Genomic DNA, 23,564 nt, shown 5'->3' on the forward strand with positions numbered 1-23,564 from the left:
ATTTTTTTTTGCAGTGTCCGTCTTGTAGTTTTTTGTATAATAATGGATACGTATTTTTTCATTTGTCCCGCATCCATAAATTGACCAAATTACAGTGAATGAAACTAACGCGTGACGTCACGATTGAGTATAAATTTTACTCTATCGTTACGTCACAAGCCCACTCCTAAACTTTAAAGCAGTTAATCTTTGTCAATTCTAGTTTTTCTGAAAAGGAAAAAATACGTGTCTCATACTTTTCAATTATCTAACTGAGGGACTAATGAGATTTTTTCTTTTTATACCCAGTCATCATCCCTATTAGGTACTAAAAAGATTAGATGTGATTTTTTATACTAAACATGAAATAAATAAACATTATTTGATTTATTTTTGTATTACCTATACGTTATATTTTAATTTTATTCGTTTTTTTTTCAAATACACACTAAAAGTTATGTTTTTTTAAAGTATAATAAGTTGCCCTCAACTTAGGGTTCTACAAGTACAAAGCTTGAAAGTACAAGAACAAGCATTACTTTGACTGGCCTGTTGGTTTAGTGGTTAGTGACCCTGACTGCTATACCGGAGGTTCGATTCCCACCCAGGACAAATGTTTGTGTGATGAGCACGATCGTTTGTTCCGTGTCTGGGTGTAATTTATGTATGTGTTTGGAAATATATAAGTATGTTTATCAGTTGTCTAGTACTCATAATACAAGCTATGCTTAGTTTGAGAATAGATGGTATCATGTGAAAGTTGGAAAACACAAATAGTGGATCTCCAAAATGTTAGTCCTATAGGGAGATCTTTAGAAACACATCCCTCGCTAGGCAGTCTTAAGCTTAATATCGATTGGAACCACTGAAGATACTAGCAGTACGGGCCTCTAGTGTATGACTGCCCTCACTGGTCTCCAGATGATTGGTAGAAACAGGTTTTTGTCCACTGTGATGTCTGATGTCCGATGTCTTCTAGAAAAGTCTGCACACATTAGATTGAGACCCCTGTGGGCTACTTTACCACGGGGAATACTTTGTGAGGAAATTGTTTATTAAGAAAGCATAACATTGCTTTATTTAAAGATTATAATGTCTACCATGTTTTTCTACAAGACGGATCAACATTGCGCTTGTGTAGCTGATGAAGCTATCTTCGTAAACTGTGGACATGATAGTTTTGATTTGACAGTGACATTACCAAAATATAACCTCTACGCTGATTAATTTTTGTGTATTATTGTGAATAAGTAATTTAAAAACTAGATTTTATAGCATTGTAATCTTTTTGAATAAGCATCTTAATAGTATATAAGGTAATTCAATTCAGTTATTTTAAATTAATTTACTTTTTCTGTAATTTTTAGAACTCGAAGAGTCTTTAACTTCTGGACATTGTTTTGAAATCTCTTGACCATGTATTTGTTTTTATTTATCTATTTCCTTTCACTTTTAATATCAGATTATGCTTTAGCTACTATCAAAGCATATGATACTTTTGTTTTCAATCGATTTCCCTATCATACAATGAAATTTAGAATTTATCAAAACTCGGTGCAAATGAACTCAAATATTAATTATTCATTGTTATTAAATACGATTTCACGTCAAGTATACCCCTAAAATAGGAGGAGATGGAAGAAGATTGGAAAATGTTTTACTCCACAGTAATTCACACAAGAATTGCAAAAAAAGTGTATAGTTTATTTTTATAAATTTATTTATGGGTCTCCATTATTTATTTAACACACATAGCAGACTAAAAATTATACACATACATAGAGTATTTATCCTGCATACGCATTTAAGTACAGAAGATCTGCATACAAACATTATGTTCGCAATAAAACACAATACTATTTTGTTAATATTCTAAGCCAATATGAATAATATGTTACTATGCCTAACTTACAAGTATTTTGATATAATTACAGCTCAAAAATGGCTGAACCATTAAATCTAAGCATACATTTTGGAGGCGGCGCAGAATTACTTTTTGACAAAATCAAGAAAAGGGAAGTAGAGTTGCCAGCTCTGAAAAAATATATGCCAGATTGCCAACACGAAAAATGGACTATCAGAGAATTATTACAGTGGATTAAAGATAATTTATTAAAGGAAAGATTGGAATTATTTATGCAGGTAATATACATATTTTTAGTTAATTTTTATTGTTGTCATCACAAAGGTGTAGTTATGGGTATCTGTCAAACCTGACCATGTAATTACTGACCCATGCCACAATTTTTGTGTTTTCTGCCCCAGTAACATTCTCATGTTCCAGGTTTTCTATTTTTCCCACATTTTTATACACTTACTTTCTTGTTTGTACATTTTCTAACTCAATATGATTTTTGTAACTCTATTTTGAGGCACTTCACGATAAGCTAGCAGGCTGAAATTTTCAGGGTAGCTTCAAACCCGATGACAATGCAATTTACAGCTATAAAAATGGGTGGGCAGATTTTGATAAAATTTGAAGACATTTCCACATTTAAAAATGTGGGATTTTAGATTTTACAATTCTGTTTTTATAAATAAACTTAAAGTTAACATACTCTATTGTAGAACCTGTTTTCTGGCCAAAAATAATGTTTTTATTTTATTCCTATTTTAAAGATATATGACAAAACTTTTTCTTTATTCCAGGGTGATTCAGTTAGACCAGGGATCTTGGTTCTAATCAATGATGCAGATTGGGAATTATACGGCGAATTAGATTATGAAATACAGAATAATGATACAATACTATTTATATCTACTTTACATGGCGGATAAAATGATGTGAAATTAAGTTGTTGTTTTATTTCTCTTATTATAAAATTATACCAAGCTGAGTCTGACAGCCAGTCTAAGTAAGGGGTATCGTGTTGCCTAGGTAACTGGGTTGAGGAGGTCAGATAGGCAGTCGCTCCTTGTAAACACTGGTACTTAGATGAAACCAGTTAGACTGGAAGCCGACTCCAACATAGTTGGGAAAAGGCTAGGATGAAAAAAGAATATGTAAGCGTGTTTAGACACGCACACATTTTTGTACACACGAAAGTAGAGAAACTTCTTTTAGGCCTTATTTTTCGACATTTTTTTACATATGGCAAGTAAATATTTTTTTCTTAATTCGCAAATCTACAGATATTGGTAAAATAGGTAAAGTATTCAATTATTCATTGACATGATAAGAATCAAGAAAAAGATGGCGCCTAACAGAAAAATGGCGGTAATTTTTTTCCAACGTCAATAGAGAAGTTTCACTCCAAGAAATTACGAAAAATAAAACAAAAAATCACTTTGATCGATAAATATTACAGTGCACTATCCTTCGAAGCTTATAATATATTAAGCGCTAGTACTGAACGTCTATGATAACATAATTGTACACATAATTGGCTTACCGAATCACTTTGTTGGGAATCATGTCAAAAAACTAAGGGGACAGGGACGGACTTGCTATAAAATATCGTGAGTAATTTGATTCTGAAAGGGAAAGAAATGATGGGGAAAAAATGTCGTGATGGTATTGTTTTTTGTGCTATGTATGGATTTCTTTGCAAGATAAATAAATAAATAAATGCGGACAACATCACATACATTGTTCTGAACCCAAAGTAAGTTGCTAAAGCACTTGTGTTATGGAATTCAGACACAACGAAGGTACCACAAACACCCAGACCCGAGACAATGTAGAAATGTGAATTTTTACATTGACCCGACCGGGGATGGAACCCGGGAACCTCAGAGGAAACCGGTGCGTACGCCACTCGACCACGGAGGTCGTCAAATAAGTGCAACGCAAGAAGTGTTGCAGTGGGTTTGATACTAACTCAGGTAAGGACGAATGTGACTTTTTCAAAGAAAATCAGCTGCAGTGAGCTAGCGTAGTGCTCGATGCTTAAGCTTTTAGTCAATAGTTACTTGTATGTGAAAAGGCCTATGCCCTAGCTATGGGATAAATAAAAAAATATTAGACTATAGTTTGCTTGAACTATGGAACTTATTAAAATTGTTTACATAATCGTCTTTTATATTTTTATTATGAGAGAAAATAACATATAATTAATTAAGGAACGATGGTCATTTTAATTTTTATCAGTAGAAATATAATTATCGCACGAAATAACAGAAATTGAAACTAATTGATACAAACACTTTTTCTCATCAATGAATACAACATCAAAGTATTTACAGAAATATTAATATTGTCTGTCATTATAGTAAGTCAAATCCACACCTGTAGTGTGTCACTCAATTAAAAATAAAGGGGCAACCCCAACTCTTCGCGCCCTTGTTTATAGGGGCGTGAGTACAGTCGTCTACAGAAGTGTTACACCATAAATTAAAAAAAATGTTTGACAAAGCTACGAGACGATTTTTTATTATTATTGTTGTACTGTTTTAATAACGCAACTGCGTACAACGAATCGTACGACCAACGGAAGTCAAATGCCTTAGAAAAAATCTTCTCGCAGATTTGTTCAAAGTTAAACTGCAATTCAAAGTTACCCAAAATGAGCGTATTTAATACAGTTTTCCCGACCACGAAATGTATTTACATGTCTCATGAACGTAATATTATAAACTTCGGCTAGAAATTCGATGAGATATAGCTGAAATGTCAAAAGATTATTTTTTTAACGGACAGAGTATAATTCTTTATCGTTTTTTTTATTAGCGTTCGATTTTAAAATAGAGCTTTTAGACATAAATACGCGACAAGATTGTTTACTTTTCCAATTATATTACATTTTGAAGACGTTCTAGTTTTAATGAGAGTTATTAAATCTTCCAAACAAGATGAATTTAAATTAAAAATGTTTTCGATCCACCTTTTTTTTACTTTTAGAAATACACAAATCGTTTCTTTTAACAAATGATTTACTTCTGAACTTTATACGTCAAAAACTATCCAAAAAACCTTTCAAAATTATTATTTTTCTGCAGTGGAACGCCCAATGCATCAGGCCAAAGCCAGTAATTCAAAAATATTGTACAAACCATCAAGGTGACATTTTCTAAACAGAAAAAACCCCGTAAATAATTAAAGATATAAAAATCTTTCCCAAACACTTTTCCCTTCACCATCACATTAAATACGCGTACCCTACAAATGAGTCCCACCAGAGATTGCATTTTAATCTGAATAATATCATTACGGAATATTAAAGGGCGGGAAACCGGGACAACAAGACAACACGACGGGACATTGGAAAACGTGACTCATACATCAAGTGTATTAAATGTTGAGATTACATCAGAAAAGGGACGGAATTTTAATTGTTTTTTTTTGGGGTTTAATTTTTTTTTTTACACGAAAAAAAATGTTTCTTATTTTGCCGTTGCTTTAATGTCACAATGGTTAAAAAAAAATAACAAAAATGCATTTTAGAAGTCTTAATATTAAATTAATTAAATTCATATTAAAATTCTTTCATTGTAAAACACATACACACTTACAACACGTTAGTTTGAAACATGCAATTTACAATATTATGACAACAAATATTATAATAAAAAAAACAGTGGAATTGACAACTCCCACTTTTTTTATAACGTCCGAAAATCTTGGTACTTTGTTAGACTGATTTTTTATGTACATTAATATTCCGAAATTACATCATATAAATGTTTTTTACGTATAGATTTTATGAAAAATAATTCAAACAATTTTGCTCGAAATCTCGAGTACCTAGTAATCCTAAAACTAATTTTAACGGGAACCAAAGTCTGACCAAGTTAGTAAAATTAATTATTCAGGTTATATTTCAGACTATTTTAATATAATCTATGTGGAATCTGAAGTTCCATGATATATATGCAAGTTAGCATGAAATATGGCGCCATGCGTGACCTACGCCAATGTGGGGAGAGTAGTGTGGAACGGTAACCGACATGACTTGATACTTGACACAATAAAAAATTTATGAACAAATTAAGAAATATTTATTTAAGTAACTGCAAAGTAGCACTTTTTGAACGTCAAACATGGTTCATATGATATAGATGACACCCCGTATCGACCACAACATGCCGCTTGCTAAGAGCTAGCTGTGAAGGAAAAACGGCGAAACAAACTCCACAGATGCTGTCACTTTTTACAAAGATAATTCCAAATGGAGAAAGAAAAGCTTTCTTTATTTATGAGTGAGCACCATAAAAAATTAAAAACAAAGTGCTATAGATAATCCTGGAAATCTAGGTATGTAATTCAAACAAACACACAAACAGAACGTCTTTTTTTTTAACACGACTCCCTCAGCAAGGTTTTAAATCCTTGGATCCTCCTAAGGGGGTTTCACCCAGACTCAGGACAAGCATTCGTGGATCACACAAATGCTTGTCCTACGCGGGGATCGAACTCACAACAAGTCACGCACAGTGGTTAACCTATATAAATAATCTTACGAATACACCATAGAAACGTAAAAACCCTATTTTATTATTGTCACGTAAAAATAAAACAAAACAAAAAAAAATCATTACAAGTATCAAAATTCTAAATCGCCTACAAATCGATCTTCACACGAATTGAGCCGAAGTTGTCCGAACTTTCCCGAGCAGATACGAAAGGTTTCCTTCTGACATTTTTCTGTCTAATCAAATACCTATAGTATCTATTTATAATAACTGTTGTCAATGACAATAATCTTGCTGTGTCATTGCTAATTATGTAATAGGGATAATGTCAATGCAGTTAAAATAATAATATATGAGTAAGTTCTCAACAAGGCCTCTACATGTTTCACGCCTTTGAAAAGGACCGGGTCTCTTCACATGAAATTAACCCGTGAATGAAAAGAAATAGATAAGTGTGTTTTATTTTTTTGCAATTTCTCTTTGTAACGCATTTTATTAGCTTCATCCTCAGGTATGCTTGTTTGTTTGTTTGTAACCGACTCTTTTGGACTTGGATTTTACCCACTTTAAACGGCCTGACTTATTGAAGCCCAATGATAATAAAACAATTTCAACTAAATATGGAATATAAATAATAGTTTAAAGAACTTAAAATAACATGCAATAATACGAACTAAACGGTAGAAAATTATTTATCTAACATTTTGGAATAAAGAAATCCAAATTATGGATAACAGTGATTAAAAAAAAATGATGTCACAAAAATTACGACATCCTATCGTCTACGCAGAATGACGTAGCATATTGCTACGTGTTCTACGGTGTAGCACTGTTGCCTCTTGAAGCTATAAACTCCTTGCTGTTTCATTAAGGGCCGATTTTTTAATCGCCAGATTACTGTTATCTGAGGAATATGTTTGACAGGTTTTGTACAGAAAACATGACAAGCGGCCATATTTATTCCTCGGCCGTTAAAGTAACCATCACTTATCAATTAAAAGTGACTGCTAAAAATACAATTGGGTCGATTTCTTATTTAATTTTCTTACCATGGCTAATTTCTGAATACAGCCAAATAACGTAAAGGAAAATTAAGAGTGCCTAACAGCTAAATCGTAGTTATTAAAAAATATGTATTTTGTTGCCTCTACAATAACGAATACTAAATTTAAAGTTTGAAGTTAAGCAACAGTTGGTACGGTCATAAACCTGATGGGTGACCAACATTTTATATAGCTGTTATGACTCGCTGTCGCTTTAACATAAAATAAGTGGAGGTTAAGCACAGGAAGATACGGTCACAAAAAAAAGTGACAATTGATATTTTTTTAAATCATTTTTCTTCTGCCTAATTGTAGTTTGTACGGAACCCTCACCATCGAAACAATGACTCACGCTTGCCCAGGCACTCGTGTTCGTATTACACATCTTAATACAACTTAAATTAATCTTCCGCATAACCTTATACCAACCAAAAATGTCAGAAACCTGTCTCACCTGTCAACTAATAATATAAAATAATGTTTGTCCATCTGAACGTCACAACCAACTTTATAGATAACACAGTATCTTACAGAAATATAATAATATGTTATAATAATAATAATAAAACAAAAACAATTGGGATCTCGCGCCGATTTTGTCTCGCTCGCACGTCTCCTGTCTCTTTCCACCGGGGTAGTTTACAAGGACGGTTGAGATTCGGATGCGGTATTTGATATTGTAGGACGTTTAATTTGGAACAATCATGTTTTGATTTTTTCTATGTTTTTTTGATGTAGTTCTTAATATTGTATTTGTAAAGTGAATTAAGAAAGGAGGTGGTTTTTAATTTTTATGTATCTTGATTTTTTTTAAAAGTTTTTTAACTCAGAACTTCGGACTGGATGGACCGATTTTGAATATATTTTCATTTAATGTGAAATAGCTGTCTTTTGGTCTCAGAAAAAGCAACAACTTTGGCTAAGTAGTTTTTTATTTGAACTTGGTTGTATTTGTTGCTGTTAAAACAATATTATTGTCAATCAAGTTTTAATTAAGTTCTTAATAATGACAAAATATACGACAGGATCAATAATAGCCTAATAGTATGGTCGTTGAACTGAAAACTCAAAGGTCCATAGGTTCATTTCCACGCACCAAAGTCTTTCAGATTAATGTGCGTATTATAAAAGTAATAATCACTTGCTTTGATACCACGGATAGCTGATAGTTGAGGTCACCACGCCAAACCCACTGTGCGCGAAGTGTCACACGTTCGTTCACCGCGTGGGACAAGCTTTTGTGTGATCTATGCATGCATGATCCGAGTAGGGTGTGTTTTTGCAACTGATTTGATTGTTTGTGAGAGCCCCGAGGCATAAGGATTAAATTCCTTAGAGCGGAAGGGGTTTTTGTATAAAAAATAACACGTTGAAGGAGAGTATTGTGAGGAAGAATAATATATATTTATATGCTTGGAATATGGTTCCAATATAGTTGAAAATCTTTGTACAGGTAAAGACACAGCTGAGAATGTTTCAAGTGTGTATTGCGTCACGTCAGAGGACTACGGGCGGGGTACACTCTGACACCAGGGGGTACATCAACTGTATGATAAGAAGAAGAATTGGAAACGGAATCATAAATAGGTTTTAATAGGATTTTAAATATCCTCTGTTTGTCCAGTATTAGTAGATCGGTTTTGTTTTTATAAAGGACTTCTTTTCAATGGTTTGACAACAATAGGTCAGACCAAAAACAAAAGTGAAATATAATTGAATGAACTATAGAAGATTAGATAATTCGAAAAAACAATAGCCGTTCATAAAAAATATATACCATCAATACTTAAAAAAAAATTAAAACGATCGCCATTTGCCTTTCAAATGAAATATTGTTTTGTTATAGAACGTTCCTTATGACGGATAGACAGAAATCATATATAAATAAGAAATAAGTGTAATTTATAATAACCTTAATTAACTCACACAAATAAAAACAACAAAATCGAAGAAAAAACTTAAAAGATATTTTTTTGACCATCAGCTTATAATTAAAAAAATCCAGTTACCTCCAAAACGAATCTTGCAATCTTAATTACAACACAAACTAAACCGTTACTAAATAAATAATTACGAAACCGCCTCCCGAAACTTACACTACGACTTAAATCACACACCTTAAAAATGCCTCATCCAAAAATACGTCAAGCTATCATCCGTGTCTCAAAATATTGAACCCGGTTAGTTCGCGCTGGTCTGTGGAGGGAGATTGCCGCGCGCGTTTACTTCCAAAATTCCCTGAAAAAATACACCTTGAATGTACTAAAATACTTTAAAAATATACTAAAACGTTCAATTTATTTATAACTGTGTGTGTTACAGTTAATTTAATAGTGGTTTTTCGTATATGTTTAAGTGAAAGTTAAAATGCCTATGAAAACCAAGATGGCTGAATTACGGTGAAGGTTTTCGTTTCGTTGGATTTTCAGTAGTTTTCAGAAGATTTTAGCTGGTTTTTTGATCTGGTGAGTGTTCTAGAAATGTTTTATAATTGATTTTTTATGTTTTTGAGTGTAATTTTCAAGTTGTTGAACGTTTTTTGATGATTGGAAAATGTAGGATAGGTTTCTGAAATTCATTGCTTTTTATCTTACATAATTACGTTTTGATACTAATTTATATTAAATAGGATATGAAATTGCATATTATGAATATTGTTTAATATATAAATAGTAATATGTCGTGTTAAATGATATTTTTATCTGTTTCCTATAGAAACACACCTTTTAAAATCACGTCTTTTCTCAAGTATTCTTCTATATTATGGATACCACAATGCTTGTATATTATAAATTAGCATTTGGCTCAAAAAGATAAAACGCCGTTCATATTCTTGCCAACACCTATACGCGCAAGCTATTCGATCTATATATTATACTAAATATGCATATATACACAAACTCATATATTATTAAATACTTTTTTAAGTAATATGTTAATATATACAACTTTTAAATCCTAGTTTGGAAGCTAAAAGATATTCTGATCATGCTTCCATGCCCCACGTTGGGCGCCAATAGCCAAATTTCACACCTAAGACTATTTGGATAGTTCAATCTTTACATATATGATTCTACTGTTGGTGTGTATGTTAATGAATTCCTCGCAAACGGCTGAAACATTCATGATTTTTTATTTGTGTGCGTTTTGATTCTGATCTAGATGGTTTATATTCACAACTATGTTAGGCAAAACGAAATTCTGTATATCAGCCAGTATTAGTATTGTAACACAAACAACTGATGGTCATTGAGGCACATTAGAAGGCTAACGAACATGAAAAAACAGCGTAAAATAGCATGCTAGTATCAAATAGCAAAGTGGTAAAATTTAAAATAAAATCAGACATCCAATCATCGAAAAGAAAAACGTTACAATGGAGTAAATTTTACTGAGGTTTACACTGCTAATACATGTACAAAGCATATTCCAATTAAAAAAAAACAATAATAATTCAATGAAAATTTACATACACTTAATATAATTCTAGTCCTAATTAAACTGATGACTGTACTTAGCAGCCACTGCTTTTGAAGAATCGAAGCTTAGCTACATTCATCTATAGCCAAGTTACACGTCTCCTCGCTAACGCTGACGAATCCCTCAAATGTATTGAACTGACAAGTCAAAGTCACGTCACTTGTCGAAGAGGAATGTCATTCATATACATTTAATTGAAGTTTTCTGTTCTAATGCTATGTAATATTGTGTAGGCGTGTGGTATTTAATCACTTATATGACATGGTATTATGAGTAAAGGTCAAAGGTTTAACCCTACTTCTTAAATATTATAACATTGCCCGCGAATTTCTTCCGTGTTTCGGAACGCACGTTAAATCGTGGGTCCCGGCTGTTATTCCTACATCTTTGACAGTCGTTACAGGTAGTCTGAAGCTTGGAAGTCTGACAACCAGTCTAACTAAGGGGTATCGTGTTGTCTGTAACTGGGTTGCGGAGGTCAGATAGGCAGTCGCTCCTTGTAAAATACTGGTACTTAGCTGAATCCGGTTAGACTGGAAGCCGACCCCAACATAGTTGGGAAATGCAGTATTAAAGTGGTGTGCCATAAAGAATAGTCTATCTATCTAACTATGTGCACCAACCAATTTTTAAGCTTATTTGTACGCAACTCGGAGTCACTATACGACTCGCCGTGTTCATATTTTTTGAGTAGCTATGCAAAAAAATGTCTGTATGCAATCTATACCTTCGCTTAAACAATTCACTTTTATAAAAGAGTCACCGTATTATAGATTTATTTTATTATACTTGTGTCACCCTCCTTTTGCTTTGATAGGACTATAATAATATTAGTTTTGAATCGCTGTGTTTTCACCTTACGTGTATGCATAAGCGGATAGTTCTAAAGTTTTTTTCTTATATTTTAAGAATCAACGAAATCTGTATCTATCCTAGTACTATTATAAAGGCGAAAGTTTGTAAGTATGGATGTATGGATGTTTGTTACTCTTTCACGTAAAAACTACTGAATGGATTTGAATGAAACTTTACCACAATATAGCTTATACATCAGAATAACACATAGGCTACAATTTTTGAGGTTTCTAATGTGAGGTCGTAAAAAAACTCATTTTTTGCGCTTACATTGCAAACGCTGACTGAATCCTACAAGATAGATAGAAGGCAGATAGATAGATAGAAGGCGGGTATAAATTATAACTTATATCTTCTAACCACGCGGACGAAGTCGCGGGCAACAGCTAGTACTAATATATAAAGCTGAAGAGTTTGTTTGTTTGTTTGAACGCGCTAATCTCAGAAACTACTGGTCCGAATTGAAAAATTCTTTTTGTATTGAATAGACCATTCATCAAGGAAGGCTTTAGGCTATAAACCATCACGCTGCGACTAATAGGAGCGAAGATACAATGGGAAATGTGAAAAAAACAGGGCCGGTATAAATCATAACTTATATCTTCTACCCACGGGGACGAAGTCGCGGGCAACAGCTAGTGTGGAATACAAGTCTCCTCACGATGTTTTCCTTCACCGTTTGTCAGTGGTGTCTTAGAATTAAATAAGTACTGTATATGACTTTGATAAACACACATTAGTTCTATGCCAGGTCACAAAATCCCTCGGCTGAGGAAATGGGTAGTGTCAGACTCTTACTGACTAAACCTGAACCGGCGTGCTACGTCATCCGCGTTTTTGTGTCGGTGTATGGCAATGCGTTGCAATCCTTCATACACCGATCGCGGGACATTATTTCTATGCCTGCGTTTGAAAAAAAGTGAAAAAAAGTATTTGATACTTACCTCTGTTAGGATCGAACCTGCACCAAGTGCATAGAAATCCATAGACTGAACCGCAAGACCACAATGACGTCGGTTAATTAAATTCGTAAAACGTCTTATATTAAAAATATTAATAGATAAAAAAAATCTAAATACCCTCGTTTTTAAATGTCAAATTTTATCAAATTGTGTCAGTTTTTATAGATGTAAATTGCATTGAAAATACCCTGAAACTTTCAGCCTGCTAGCTTATCGGGAAGTGCCTAAAAATTGAGTTGCAAAAATCCAACCGGAACGACAAACAAGAAAGTGAGTTTATAAAAACGTAGGGATATATTCAATTTTGAGGCTGGGTGGGAATCGAACCCACGACCTCCGATATAGCAGTCAGGGCCTCTAACCACTAGACCAACAGGCCAGTCTATAAGTATAGATTCATATAGATATCCTCCGCCCGTTCATCACGCTTTAATATCATATTATGACGAAAAACGCCTATTTAATAAATTCAAACCTTTCAGAATTCTCATAAACATTTTGGTTATCATTAAAAAGCAATTAAATAATAATTATTGATCGCTTAATCCTGAAGACATGCTAATGGGATGGGGATTAACGGGTTCATAACTCTAAATATCTAAATTAATATTATAAACGCGACAGCTTGTATGTATGTACGTTTATTCGACTTTCACTCAAAAACTGCTGAACGGATTTAGACGAAACTTGGTATACATATCTATATCTATACTAATATAAAAAGCTGAAGAGTTTGTTTGTCTGAACGCGCTAATCTCAGGAATCAGGAATATTTTTGTGTTGAACAGACCATTCCTCGAGAAAGGTTTTAGGCTATGTACCATCATGCTGTGACTAATAGGAGCGAAGATACAATGGAAAATGTGAAAAAAACAGGGCAGCTATAAATCCTAACTTATATCTTCTACCCACGGGGACGAAGTCGCGGGCAACAGCTAGTAGTTTATAACCAGGATTAAATTTAAATATATTATTTCAAATAGAATATAATTAATACAATTTATAATTAGAAATTTAGTGTACTTAGGCCTAAACCTAAGAAAATATTTGCATGCCTATGTTATGGCGGAATGTGCTGAACCATTTATTAATATTACCACCAATATTGTAAACCATGTTTCACGCAAATAAAGATTCTTATTCTTATTCTTAAAAACACATAGGATAGTTTTCAAGAACAATGTATTTCTGTTGTTTCTATTATGATGACAAAATATAATACAATATTTAAGGCAAGCAACGATTGGTACGGTCATAAAGATGGGTGACCAAGATTTGTTTCAAATCTGTTTTCCTGTGGCTTATTTATACGGAATCCTTAACAGCATGACTATAACTCACACTTAGACACTTGTTTCCTTTCATTAATACAAGAAAAAACTATTGTTTTTTTTTTTTTGAAATTTTCTGCATTTTTCTTACAACAACTTGTAGAGCTTTTGCCAAATTTCATGTTAAATGGATTCTATTCCTCCTTTATACGCACGGACCCCTAATATTGCAATCTCAAGAGTGCATAAACTAATCGTTTTAAAACTAAAAGCCACCTTGTGACAGACAGACACACCCTATAATGACATTTGATGTTACCCCATACATTTTAAAAGCAAATCATAGCAAAAATCTTTTATTAAATCACTATACTCAATTTGTGACAACCCTAAATTGCATCACAATTGAATTTAAACTTTAAAGTTATGTGAGTAAGGAAGAAATTCGCTTGAATTAAATTTGGTATTGAGGGATTAAATTTGTAAGTGATTTTGAAGCTTATGTGTGACGGAATAAGAGTCATAGTTGTTTGTTTATTTCTTTTGAAGGGATATAGTTTTTTTGGAGTTGATTTTTGATGTACTGAATTATTGTTTCACGTGGAGATGGTAGAAAGGAAATTTCAAATGTAATATTAAAAACCGGTCAATTGCAAATGAGTAGAATTCCGTATAAATTTTAAAGAAGAAGTATAATATAACATCGGACATCGGAGGAGCTCGTGGCTAAGTTAGAACCGCAGAAGTGATTCGATCACAGGTTAAGCTGTGCTTGACGCGGTTGGTCCATAGATGGGTGACCATCCTTGTCATAAGGAGTTCCTCCGTGTTTCGGATGGCACGTTGTATTGTGGGTCCCGGCTGTTATTCTTACATCTTTGACACTTTTGACAGTCGTTACAGGTAGTCAGAAACTTGAAAAGTCTGACAACCAGTCTAACCAAGGGGTGTCGTGTTGCCCAGGTAACTGGGTTGTGGAGGTCAGATAGGCAGTCGCTCCTTATAAAACACTGGTACTTAGCTATATTCGGTTAGACTGGTAGCCGACCCCAACATAGTTGGGAAAAGGCTGGGATGATGATGAAGTATAATATAACAAACTTGCAGAAATATGCAAAGCAGTGGACCACGATAGGCTGAATTGATTGTGATAACACTGATTGGCTGACTGATAGCAGTGATAGCTAAAGATCAAATTTTCGTAACGACCTCTGTGGTCGAGTGGCGTACGCACCGGTTTCAAGGTGTCGCTAGCTCTGAGGTCCCGGATTCGATCCCCGGTCGGGTCAATGTAAAAAATCACATTTCTACATTGTCTCGGGTCTGGGTGTTTGTGATACCTTCGTTGTATCTGAATTCCATAACACAAGTGCTTTAGCAACTTACTTTGGGTTCAGAACAATGTATGTGATGTTGTCCGCATTTATTTATTATTTATTTGTAACATAGCATTGTTAAAAAATTTTGAAAGTTTGACAGACGCACAGACTGAAAGTGACCCTTTAATAATGTTACTTAAGCTCCTTTTATATCCTTTACGTACAAAAACCCCTGAAAAGTAATAATTTCAGAAAACAAATTTGAATTCATAAAAATGTGATAGATCACAAGTCATTCCATACACAATCGAAAAATTTCTTACTCCATGTTTTTCGCTGTCCTATATTTTTTACCTCAACCACATTTCCCATTTGACAGGGGTCGCTCCCGGGGGGCTTGCACTACCCAATTAGTGTGTATTTGCCTGCATAAGGATTTCCCTGTTTCCCTAGGGCCCTCTGATTGATGCCGACAGGGTTTTTTTTTAACTAATTCTAGATAGTTTTGGCTTGATAAAAAGTTGGTTAGTCAGCTATTAATAGAGTCGCCAAATGCAAGTTAAATATTAGAGTTATTTGTATGCAATTGTTTGATGTTGCTATGTCTTGAATATAATAATTCTTGTACCTATATTTTTTCCCACGTTTTTATACACTCACTTTTTTGATTGTTTGTCGTTCCGGTTGGATTTTTGCAACTGAATTTTGAGGCACTTCCCGATACGCTAGCAGGCTGAAATTTTCAGGGTAGCTTTAAAAAAGATGACAATACAATTACTAACTATAAATACGGCTGGACCGATTTTGATAAATTTTGAGTAAATTGACATAGTTATTAAAATTTTTTAAATCTATTAATTTTTATTTATTCACGAGATAAAATTAAAAATACTTGGTCTATTATTTTTGGTAACTTGTGTGACGGACTAATCAGTATTTTTGTTAAATACTTTATTGGACACCTACTTTATCATTTTGAAATTTAATTTTCTACCTTCTTTCACAAAATACTCATACAATTTACTGAATAAGCGATATTTCTTTGGCATTTCAAATTTCATTATTTTGACATTTGCCAGTGGCGCCTCTGGCGAGTATATTTCGCATTATTACTTCATTGACATTTTGTCAAGCAATTTTAAAGGTTGGGCGGTTTAAAATAATGCTTAAGAATGTTATTATTATGTTTATATATTAAAAAGGGAGACCATTCAATGTAGTATAGATCTTTTTAGGATAACGTTTAAGATTCAATATATTTTTACTTCTTACGCCCGTTTTTGTAACATATGTCATTACTGCTTTGCTTCTAATGATTATAATTTGTCCTATAACCTTCCTCAGAAAATAGACAACCTAATACGAAAAGATTTTTTCAAAAATATAAAGTTATACAATGTGTCTAAGTGTAAGTGTACATTCAAACAGTCCATTTGTCTACACTCATGACAAAACTAAGATAGCCACAGCATGACAGTTAAAGACATTTTAACTGTCGTTTTAAAATAGGGATGATGACTGGGTATAAAAAGAAAAAATCTCATTAGTCCCTCAGTTAGATAATTGAAAAGTACGAGACACGTATTTTTTCCTTTTTCAGAAAAACTAGAATTGACAAAGATTAACTGCTTTAAAATTTAGGAGAGGGGGCTTGTGACGTAACGATAGAGTAAAATTTATACTCAATTGTGACGTCACGCGTAAGTTTCATTCACTGTAATTTGATCAATTTTTTATTTGCTCGACAAATAAAAAAATACGTATTAAATATTATACAAAAACCTACAAAACGGACACTGGAAAAAAAAATTGTCATCATCCCTATTCTTCTGCTAAAATAACAGCGAGCAGCCGTAGATAGATCTTGATGGGGTGCAATTGAAGAGGCCTATGTCCAGCAGTGGGCGAATATGGGCTGATGATGATGACGATGTTAAAATAACTAAAAAACACCACATAGTAACATTGTTTTTAGTGAGTACTAAATTGAATCTAAGTTTTTAGTAACACCAGTATGAGCGAAGCTTTTTACAATTAACTTAATTGTGGAGCGTAATGAACGTGGTTTGTGTAGGGTTGGCACTAACGGAAAAATAAATGTGATATTAAATGGAGTATGATTATCGATTTATTTTAAAAGGAATAATTAATTTTTGACATAGGAAGCGGTGGAAGACGACCTTAACGCTTACCAACCAGGCTGGTTCCATGCGGCCCAGAATAGAGAGTCGTGGTAGGATTTGGGGGAGGCCTTTGCCCAGCTGTGGGATACAGTGGGCTAGAGAAAAAAAAATCGATTTTGAAAGTGTTTTTATATTGAATGGTTTTTTGTATAGTCTTAATCGAAATTATTTTGGTTTTTGATAATTATAATAAATTAAATGTTTTTTACGTTTCTTGTCTGCTGGTTTGTTTCTGTGACTGATGTGGGTTTTACAGCGTTTTTCGTTAAAACTGGAAGAGGAGTTTTTTTTGTTTTAAATTACCCCTTTTCTAAGCAATTTGATTCTTATATAGCGGAGTATTCCCAAACATACAAGTCACATGCACAAAGACACCCAGACCCAGAAAAAGAATTCGTGGATCACACAAATGCTTGAACTCAGCGGGGATCGAACATACGTCACTCCAGGTTTATCGTTGTGACCTAAACCGAGGCTTTTCGTACAATCATGCCATATTGTAATCGAAGAGAAAACTAAATAGAAAACTTCAAATGTATATGAATGACATTCCTCTTCGACAAGTGACGTGACTTTGACTTGTCAGTTCAATACATTTGAGGGATTCGTCAGCGTTAGCGAGGAGATGTGTAACTTGACTACATGCCTGTCGTCAACAAATACTATTAAACAATAAAAAAAATAAAACTCCTCAACATTACAAACTTTTAAATGGTTCAAATGAATTTTATTCATCATATTATCTAAGAACACTCACACATAATTCAACTTTGATACAAAACAAACAACAATTCGTTTTTGTACTATGATACTACAGACAGACAGACACCTAAACTTACACAACTTACCCCTCTTTTTACATAGGTAAAACAAAAAAAAAACAAAAATAATTTACGACGCTTAAACTTACCATATATTCAAATCCAATATAATTACCCCGTAACTGGCAACCCTACGCATTATCCAGAGGCTCGCGTGACCAATTATAATACATAATGTGGCAATACAGAGCTTTGACAGAGTCGGAATGAAAACCAGGAGTATTTATAACACGGACGAACGGACAGACATGTTTATGTGGTAGATTGGACGTCTGATTAGACAGATATATGTGGTAAATAGTCGATTGTGGTCACTGTAATGTGTTAACGTCCATTGGAATAAATTAACTGATAGAGTTAACTAAATTGAACTAAATTCGTAAAGGTAGAATAGAATCGATTTTTAACCAACTTGACAGTAACTGTAGGACCGATAACCCATGGAGTAAACGAGTTCTTTAGTGGAGACCGCGACTCGGCAAACGTAGTGTAGGACGCTCATTGGCCAGGTGGGATGACGACTTGCGAAAGACTGCAGGCGGATGCTGGATGCGGCAAGCCGAAGACAGGGCGCTATGGCGCACATCGGGGGAGGCCTATGTCCAGCAGTGGACCACTAAAGGCTGATGATGATGACGACAGTAACTAAATAGGATATCTTGATATTTCAGTTTAGATTTCGAAAAAAATATTGGATACGTATTTTTTCTTTTCTCTCGTTAGCAAAAAATGAAGAGACAGTGATTTAAAATGTCGTGTGACGTCACTTACCAGTACGCTTTTTACTAGCAAGTGATGTTTTTAGACAACTTTTTATTTTCTTTACTTTTTAACGATGTGATAAAATGAATAATATGTATTAAATATTTTTGGAAAATCTATCTGATATATATTTATTTTGATATAAATATATTATTAGGGTTAGTCAAATACTCTAATAAACAAAATTCGTTTAGGTTAAATGGACTCGATTTTCTAACATCATAATAGAGGAGGTTTTCAATTAGTAGTTTTTAAGGTTCTGAAACTAAAGGCTGAAAGTCTGATCTTATAACTTAGGCTTGCTGTATGTCCGTGTGTCACTACGCTACTATCATCATCATCCCAGCCTTTTCCCAACTATGTTGTGGTCGGCTTCCAGTCTAACCGTTCAGCTAAGTAGCAGTGTTTTACAAGGAGCGACTGCCTATCTGACCTCCTCAACCCAGTTACCTGGGCAACACGATACCCCTTGGTTAACTCCGTTCGTATATAATTACCTTGTTGACAAGTCAAGTTTTTATCATATTGCATGTTAATAATAATAGCTTAGGCTTGGTTTTTCCGCGCACAAAGTTTCTGAAAGCAATTTTAAAATTGAAATTAGTTAAATCACTTGTCAAACAGTTTAAAACCGTTTTTGCTGTTGTTTACTTGACTATGTTTGTAATACTAGTATTATAATTGTGAAAGTACGTGAGTGTGTGTGTTTGCATGTTGTTATGGCAAATGGAAAACGACTGGCCAGCGACCCCGGTCGAAGTCGTAGTAACGTACCTAGTTTATTGGTAAAACGCCTGGCCTGTTGGTCTAGTGGTTAGTAACCCTGACTGCTATACCAGAGGTCGTGGGTTCGATTCCCACCCAGGACAAATGTTTGTGTGATGAGCACGATCATTTGTTCTGTGTATGGGTGATTGCTGTAATTTATCTATAATATGTATGTATTTAGAACTATATAAGTATGTTTATCAGTGGTCTAGTACTCATAACACAAGTTCTGCTTAGTTTGAGACTAGATGGCTTTGTGTGAATGTTGTCCAATATTATTATTATATATTTAGCTATGTGTTTTGAACTCAACGGAGAAGTGTGAACGACTTCGGTTGGATCCGAAACTAGTCGGGCAATCCCGATAAATACGCTTGAGTAAACCGTTGTAAGTCAAAGTGTGAATTATGCCCACGACAGTTTGCCGGCGGCTTCGTTCGCTTCAAATAAACAATGGTCTTTTTTATCCATTTTGTAAACTATCAGTGTACCAAATTCTGTCCTAATCCGTTCAGTGGTTTTTGCGTGAAAGGCTAACAAACATCCATACTCACAAACTTTCGCGTTTATAATATAAGAAGGATTGTCTCGTGCCTAACAGAACATTTGCTACCCCCAGCCAAAGCTAAAGGGTTCAACTTTTCACTCATTCATAAGTAAAATTAGAAAATTCTTGCGGCCAACCCTTTTTGAACGAGACGCTTCGTCCCTTCGACCCTGAGTGGGGTCAGATTAAATGGAGTTGTGTGCGAGTGAATTACTGTTAAATAATGATTTGGTCAGTAAAAACGAATTATTTTATCCATTGTAAAATAGAAGTTGAAAATTAGGAATTTAAGAAATCATTTAGATGACAAAAACATCTTTCTAGTAAGTCTTGTAGTAGATGGTAAGTACTTGGTGTCAGATGGTAAGCACTTAGTGTCAGATAGTAAGTACTTGGTGTCAGATGGCAAGTACGTGTGGTCAGATGGTAAGTACTTGGTGTCAGATAGTAAGTACTTGGTGTCAGATGGCAAGTACGTGTGGTCAGATGGTAAGTACTTGGTGTCAGATGTTAAGTACTTGGAGTCAGATGGTAAGTACTTGGTGTCAGATGGTAAGTACTTGGTGTCAGATAGTAAGTACTTGTTGTCAGATGGCAAGTACGTGTGGTCAGATGGTAAGTACTTGGTGTCAGATGTTAAGTACTTGGAGTCAGATGGTAAGTACTTGGTGTCAGATGGTAAGTACTTGGTGTCAGATGGTAAGTACTTGGTGTCAGATGGTAAGTACTTGGTGTCAGATGGTAAGTACTTGGTGTCAGATGGTAAGTACTTGGTGTCAGATGGTAAGTACTTGGTGTCAGATGGTAAGTACTTGGTGTCAGATGGTAAGTACTTGGTGTCAGATGGTAAGTACTTGGTGTCAGATGGTAAGTACTTGGTGTCAGATGGTAAGTACTTGGTGTCAGATGGTAAGTACTTGGTGTCAGATGGTAAGTACTTGGAGTCAGATGGTAAGTACTTGGTGTCAGATGGTAAGTACTTACTTTTATTTAGTACTTACACAAGTACTTGGTGTCAGACTTCACACAAGTGTTACAACTTTGACGCACATAGTAGGTTTGGTTTCAGTCGTACCAACCTCACCACACCCCCCCACCCCTTTTTAGGTCTTGTCTGTGCCTTGTGGGTACCTTAATCGGCGTGTAAGTTAAGCTTGATACAGTCGGGGAATAGGGGATTATGGGTCACAGCTGTTATTCATACATCGTTGACAGTTGTTGCGAGTAGACAAAAGCTAGAAAGTACAACAACAAGTCTGACTTGGGGGTGATGCCCAGGTGACTGGGTTGAGGAGGTCAGATAGGCAGTCGCTCCTTGTGAAACACTGGTAGCCGGACTGGAAGCCGACCCCAACATAGTTGGGAAAAGGCTAGGCTAGATAAATGTAGGTAATTATAAATATGTATTCTCAATTTAAATAAAACAAAAAAACACATTTATCATTTATTGTTTATCATTCAGTCTTTATCCACATTTTACAACTTAAAATTATACTTATTAATTCTAGATACATTTTAAAATTATTTCTAAAACTTCTCAAATATTTTTATGTGCAAGAAACAAAAGACAAAATTACGAAAGTGACAAATCTATAATCCATTTTTATAAATACTTGAATAGGTAAACAATCTCGCTGTATCTTTCTATACAAACACATATTAAATAAATAAACGACTGATATATTTGATTCGGTAATTTTTATTTTCGTTTTAAATTTGGTTTTTGTCGCTTTTCATTTAAAACTGTTTTTTTACTGGCTAAAAGACTCACCAAGATTGTTTATCTTGATTTATATCAACAAATATTCCAAACATGAATTCAAGATGGTCGTAAAACAAAATGGCGTTGTTTGCTGTCAAACTGTGATCTCTGATTGTCGAAATTAATGTAAAGGACAATTGATAATTTAGACATTTATTTAGTTAAATATGTTTCTTGCATACAGCGTAGGTTTTGTTTCCTATCAAAAATAATATCTTCTTCACACATTCCAGCCAATCGAGCAAGATAAAAATGTCATAATTATTCATTTTTTATACTCAACAATTTTATTTCTAGTATTCCACAGTGCGTTGTGCTGTGGAACTTATTGCGCTGTTTCTTTTTCACAATTAAAAACATACTCAGGAAGCGGTAGACCTCAAAAATATGGTCATGACATTGCGTTTCTATAAGTCGCGTGACCTTGACCTGTCATTTCCATACATTTGACATTTCCGTTAACGGTGGTTACAAGTTCACTCGGGTAAGGGACGTGGGCCTAAAGTCTGCTATTTACAATGGCCGATGAATGAATGAAAATTGGCCTCAAATGACACTTTTTGTATTCTCTTAATCATTTTTCTTACACAATAATTGGAAATGCAGTACGGAGCGGTACACTCAAGGTCAATACTTCCTTTTATTATGTTGGCAAAATGCCTAAGGGAACAAGAATAATTTCAAATTTAATCCAATTGCCATTCATTCATCGGCCATTGTAAATAGCAGAATTGGGGCCCTGTAGTCAAGTTACACACCTCCGCGCTGACGCTGACGAGTCCCTCAAATGTATTGAACTGACAAGTCATTATTGGATTAAGGCCCGATTTTTTAATCGTCAGATAACTTTTATCTGAGGAATAAATATGGCGGTTTGACATATTTTCTATACAAAAGCAGTCAAAACGTCGAATATATTCATCGAATAAAAGTAATCTGGCGATTGAAAAATCGGCCCTTAGTGAAATACCCTGCCAATAAATTGATAAAATTTAATTCGAAACTCATTTAACTAGCTTCTGTCAAGCATTAACACTTTTAGCGGGCCAGAGTAAATTATATTTACCATATCTAAGATCTTTATCTATTTCCTTTATAACTTTATATTCATTATTATGATAGTAAGGTTCATTCACATCATGATGTTCCCCATATTTCTCATTAATATAATCTTTGACAATATTCCTAATTTCTTCAACATCATTATCATTAAAATTATTAACTATTGGCATGAAATTTGTCACTGAGAGATCTTTGAATTTTAATCGGATTTCTGCCTCAACTACTTTTACATTCGACCGCCATACTTTGATACCGAGCGATCTATTTTTGTTTTTAATTGTGTGTTGTGTGCAAGGCAATGGGTTTACTATAGCAAACTGTCTAATAGGTATAGTTATTTCTTTACTATTAGCTATTTTGTCATTCGGTTGTTTTAAGTATTTAATAAGACTTGATTTG

General features: G+C 34.1%; 2 protein-coding genes across 4 annotated transcripts in view; both read left to right on the forward strand.

The window, feature by feature from the left end:
- Positions 1-1,160: 1,160 nt before the first annotated feature.
- On the forward strand, positions 1,161-2,773 carry LOC113491649 (ubiquitin-related modifier 1). Its single transcript, XM_026868723.1, has 3 exons — positions 1,161-1,295; positions 1,914-2,121; positions 2,629-2,773. Exons 2-3 carry the CDS (start codon positions 1,921-1,923, stop codon positions 2,755-2,757), a joined length of 330 nt encoding a protein of 109 aa, XP_026724524.1. The 5' UTR covers positions 1,161-1,295; positions 1,914-1,920; the 3' UTR covers positions 2,758-2,773.
- A 6,718-nt stretch (positions 2,774-9,491) lies between these two features.
- LOC113491651 (igLON family member 5) overlaps positions 9,492-23,564 on the forward strand; it is a 108,970-nt gene continuing 94,897 nt past the window's right edge. For all 3 annotated transcript variants that reach the window (XM_026868727.1, XM_026868730.1, XM_026868729.1), the window contains exon 1: positions 9,492-9,838. The gene's annotated coding sequence lies outside the window, so the exon portion shown is untranslated. The remainder of the gene's footprint in view (positions 9,839-23,564) is intronic.

Source organism: Trichoplusia ni, chromosome 3 (genome assembly GCF_003590095.1).
Source record: "Trichoplusia ni isolate ovarian cell line Hi5 chromosome 3, tn1, whole genome shotgun sequence".
NCBI classification, from domain to species: domain Eukaryota; kingdom Metazoa; phylum Arthropoda; class Insecta; order Lepidoptera; family Noctuidae; genus Trichoplusia; species Trichoplusia ni.

Coding starts and splice junctions, on each gene's coding strand:
- LOC113491649 (XM_026868723.1), top strand. CDS start 1,921: ATGGCTGAACCATTAAATCTAAGCATACATTTTGGAGGCGGCGCAGAA. Junction 2,122..2,628: donor GATTGGAATTATTTATGCAG/GTAATATACATA, acceptor TCTTTATTCCAG/GGTGATTCAGTTAGACCAGG.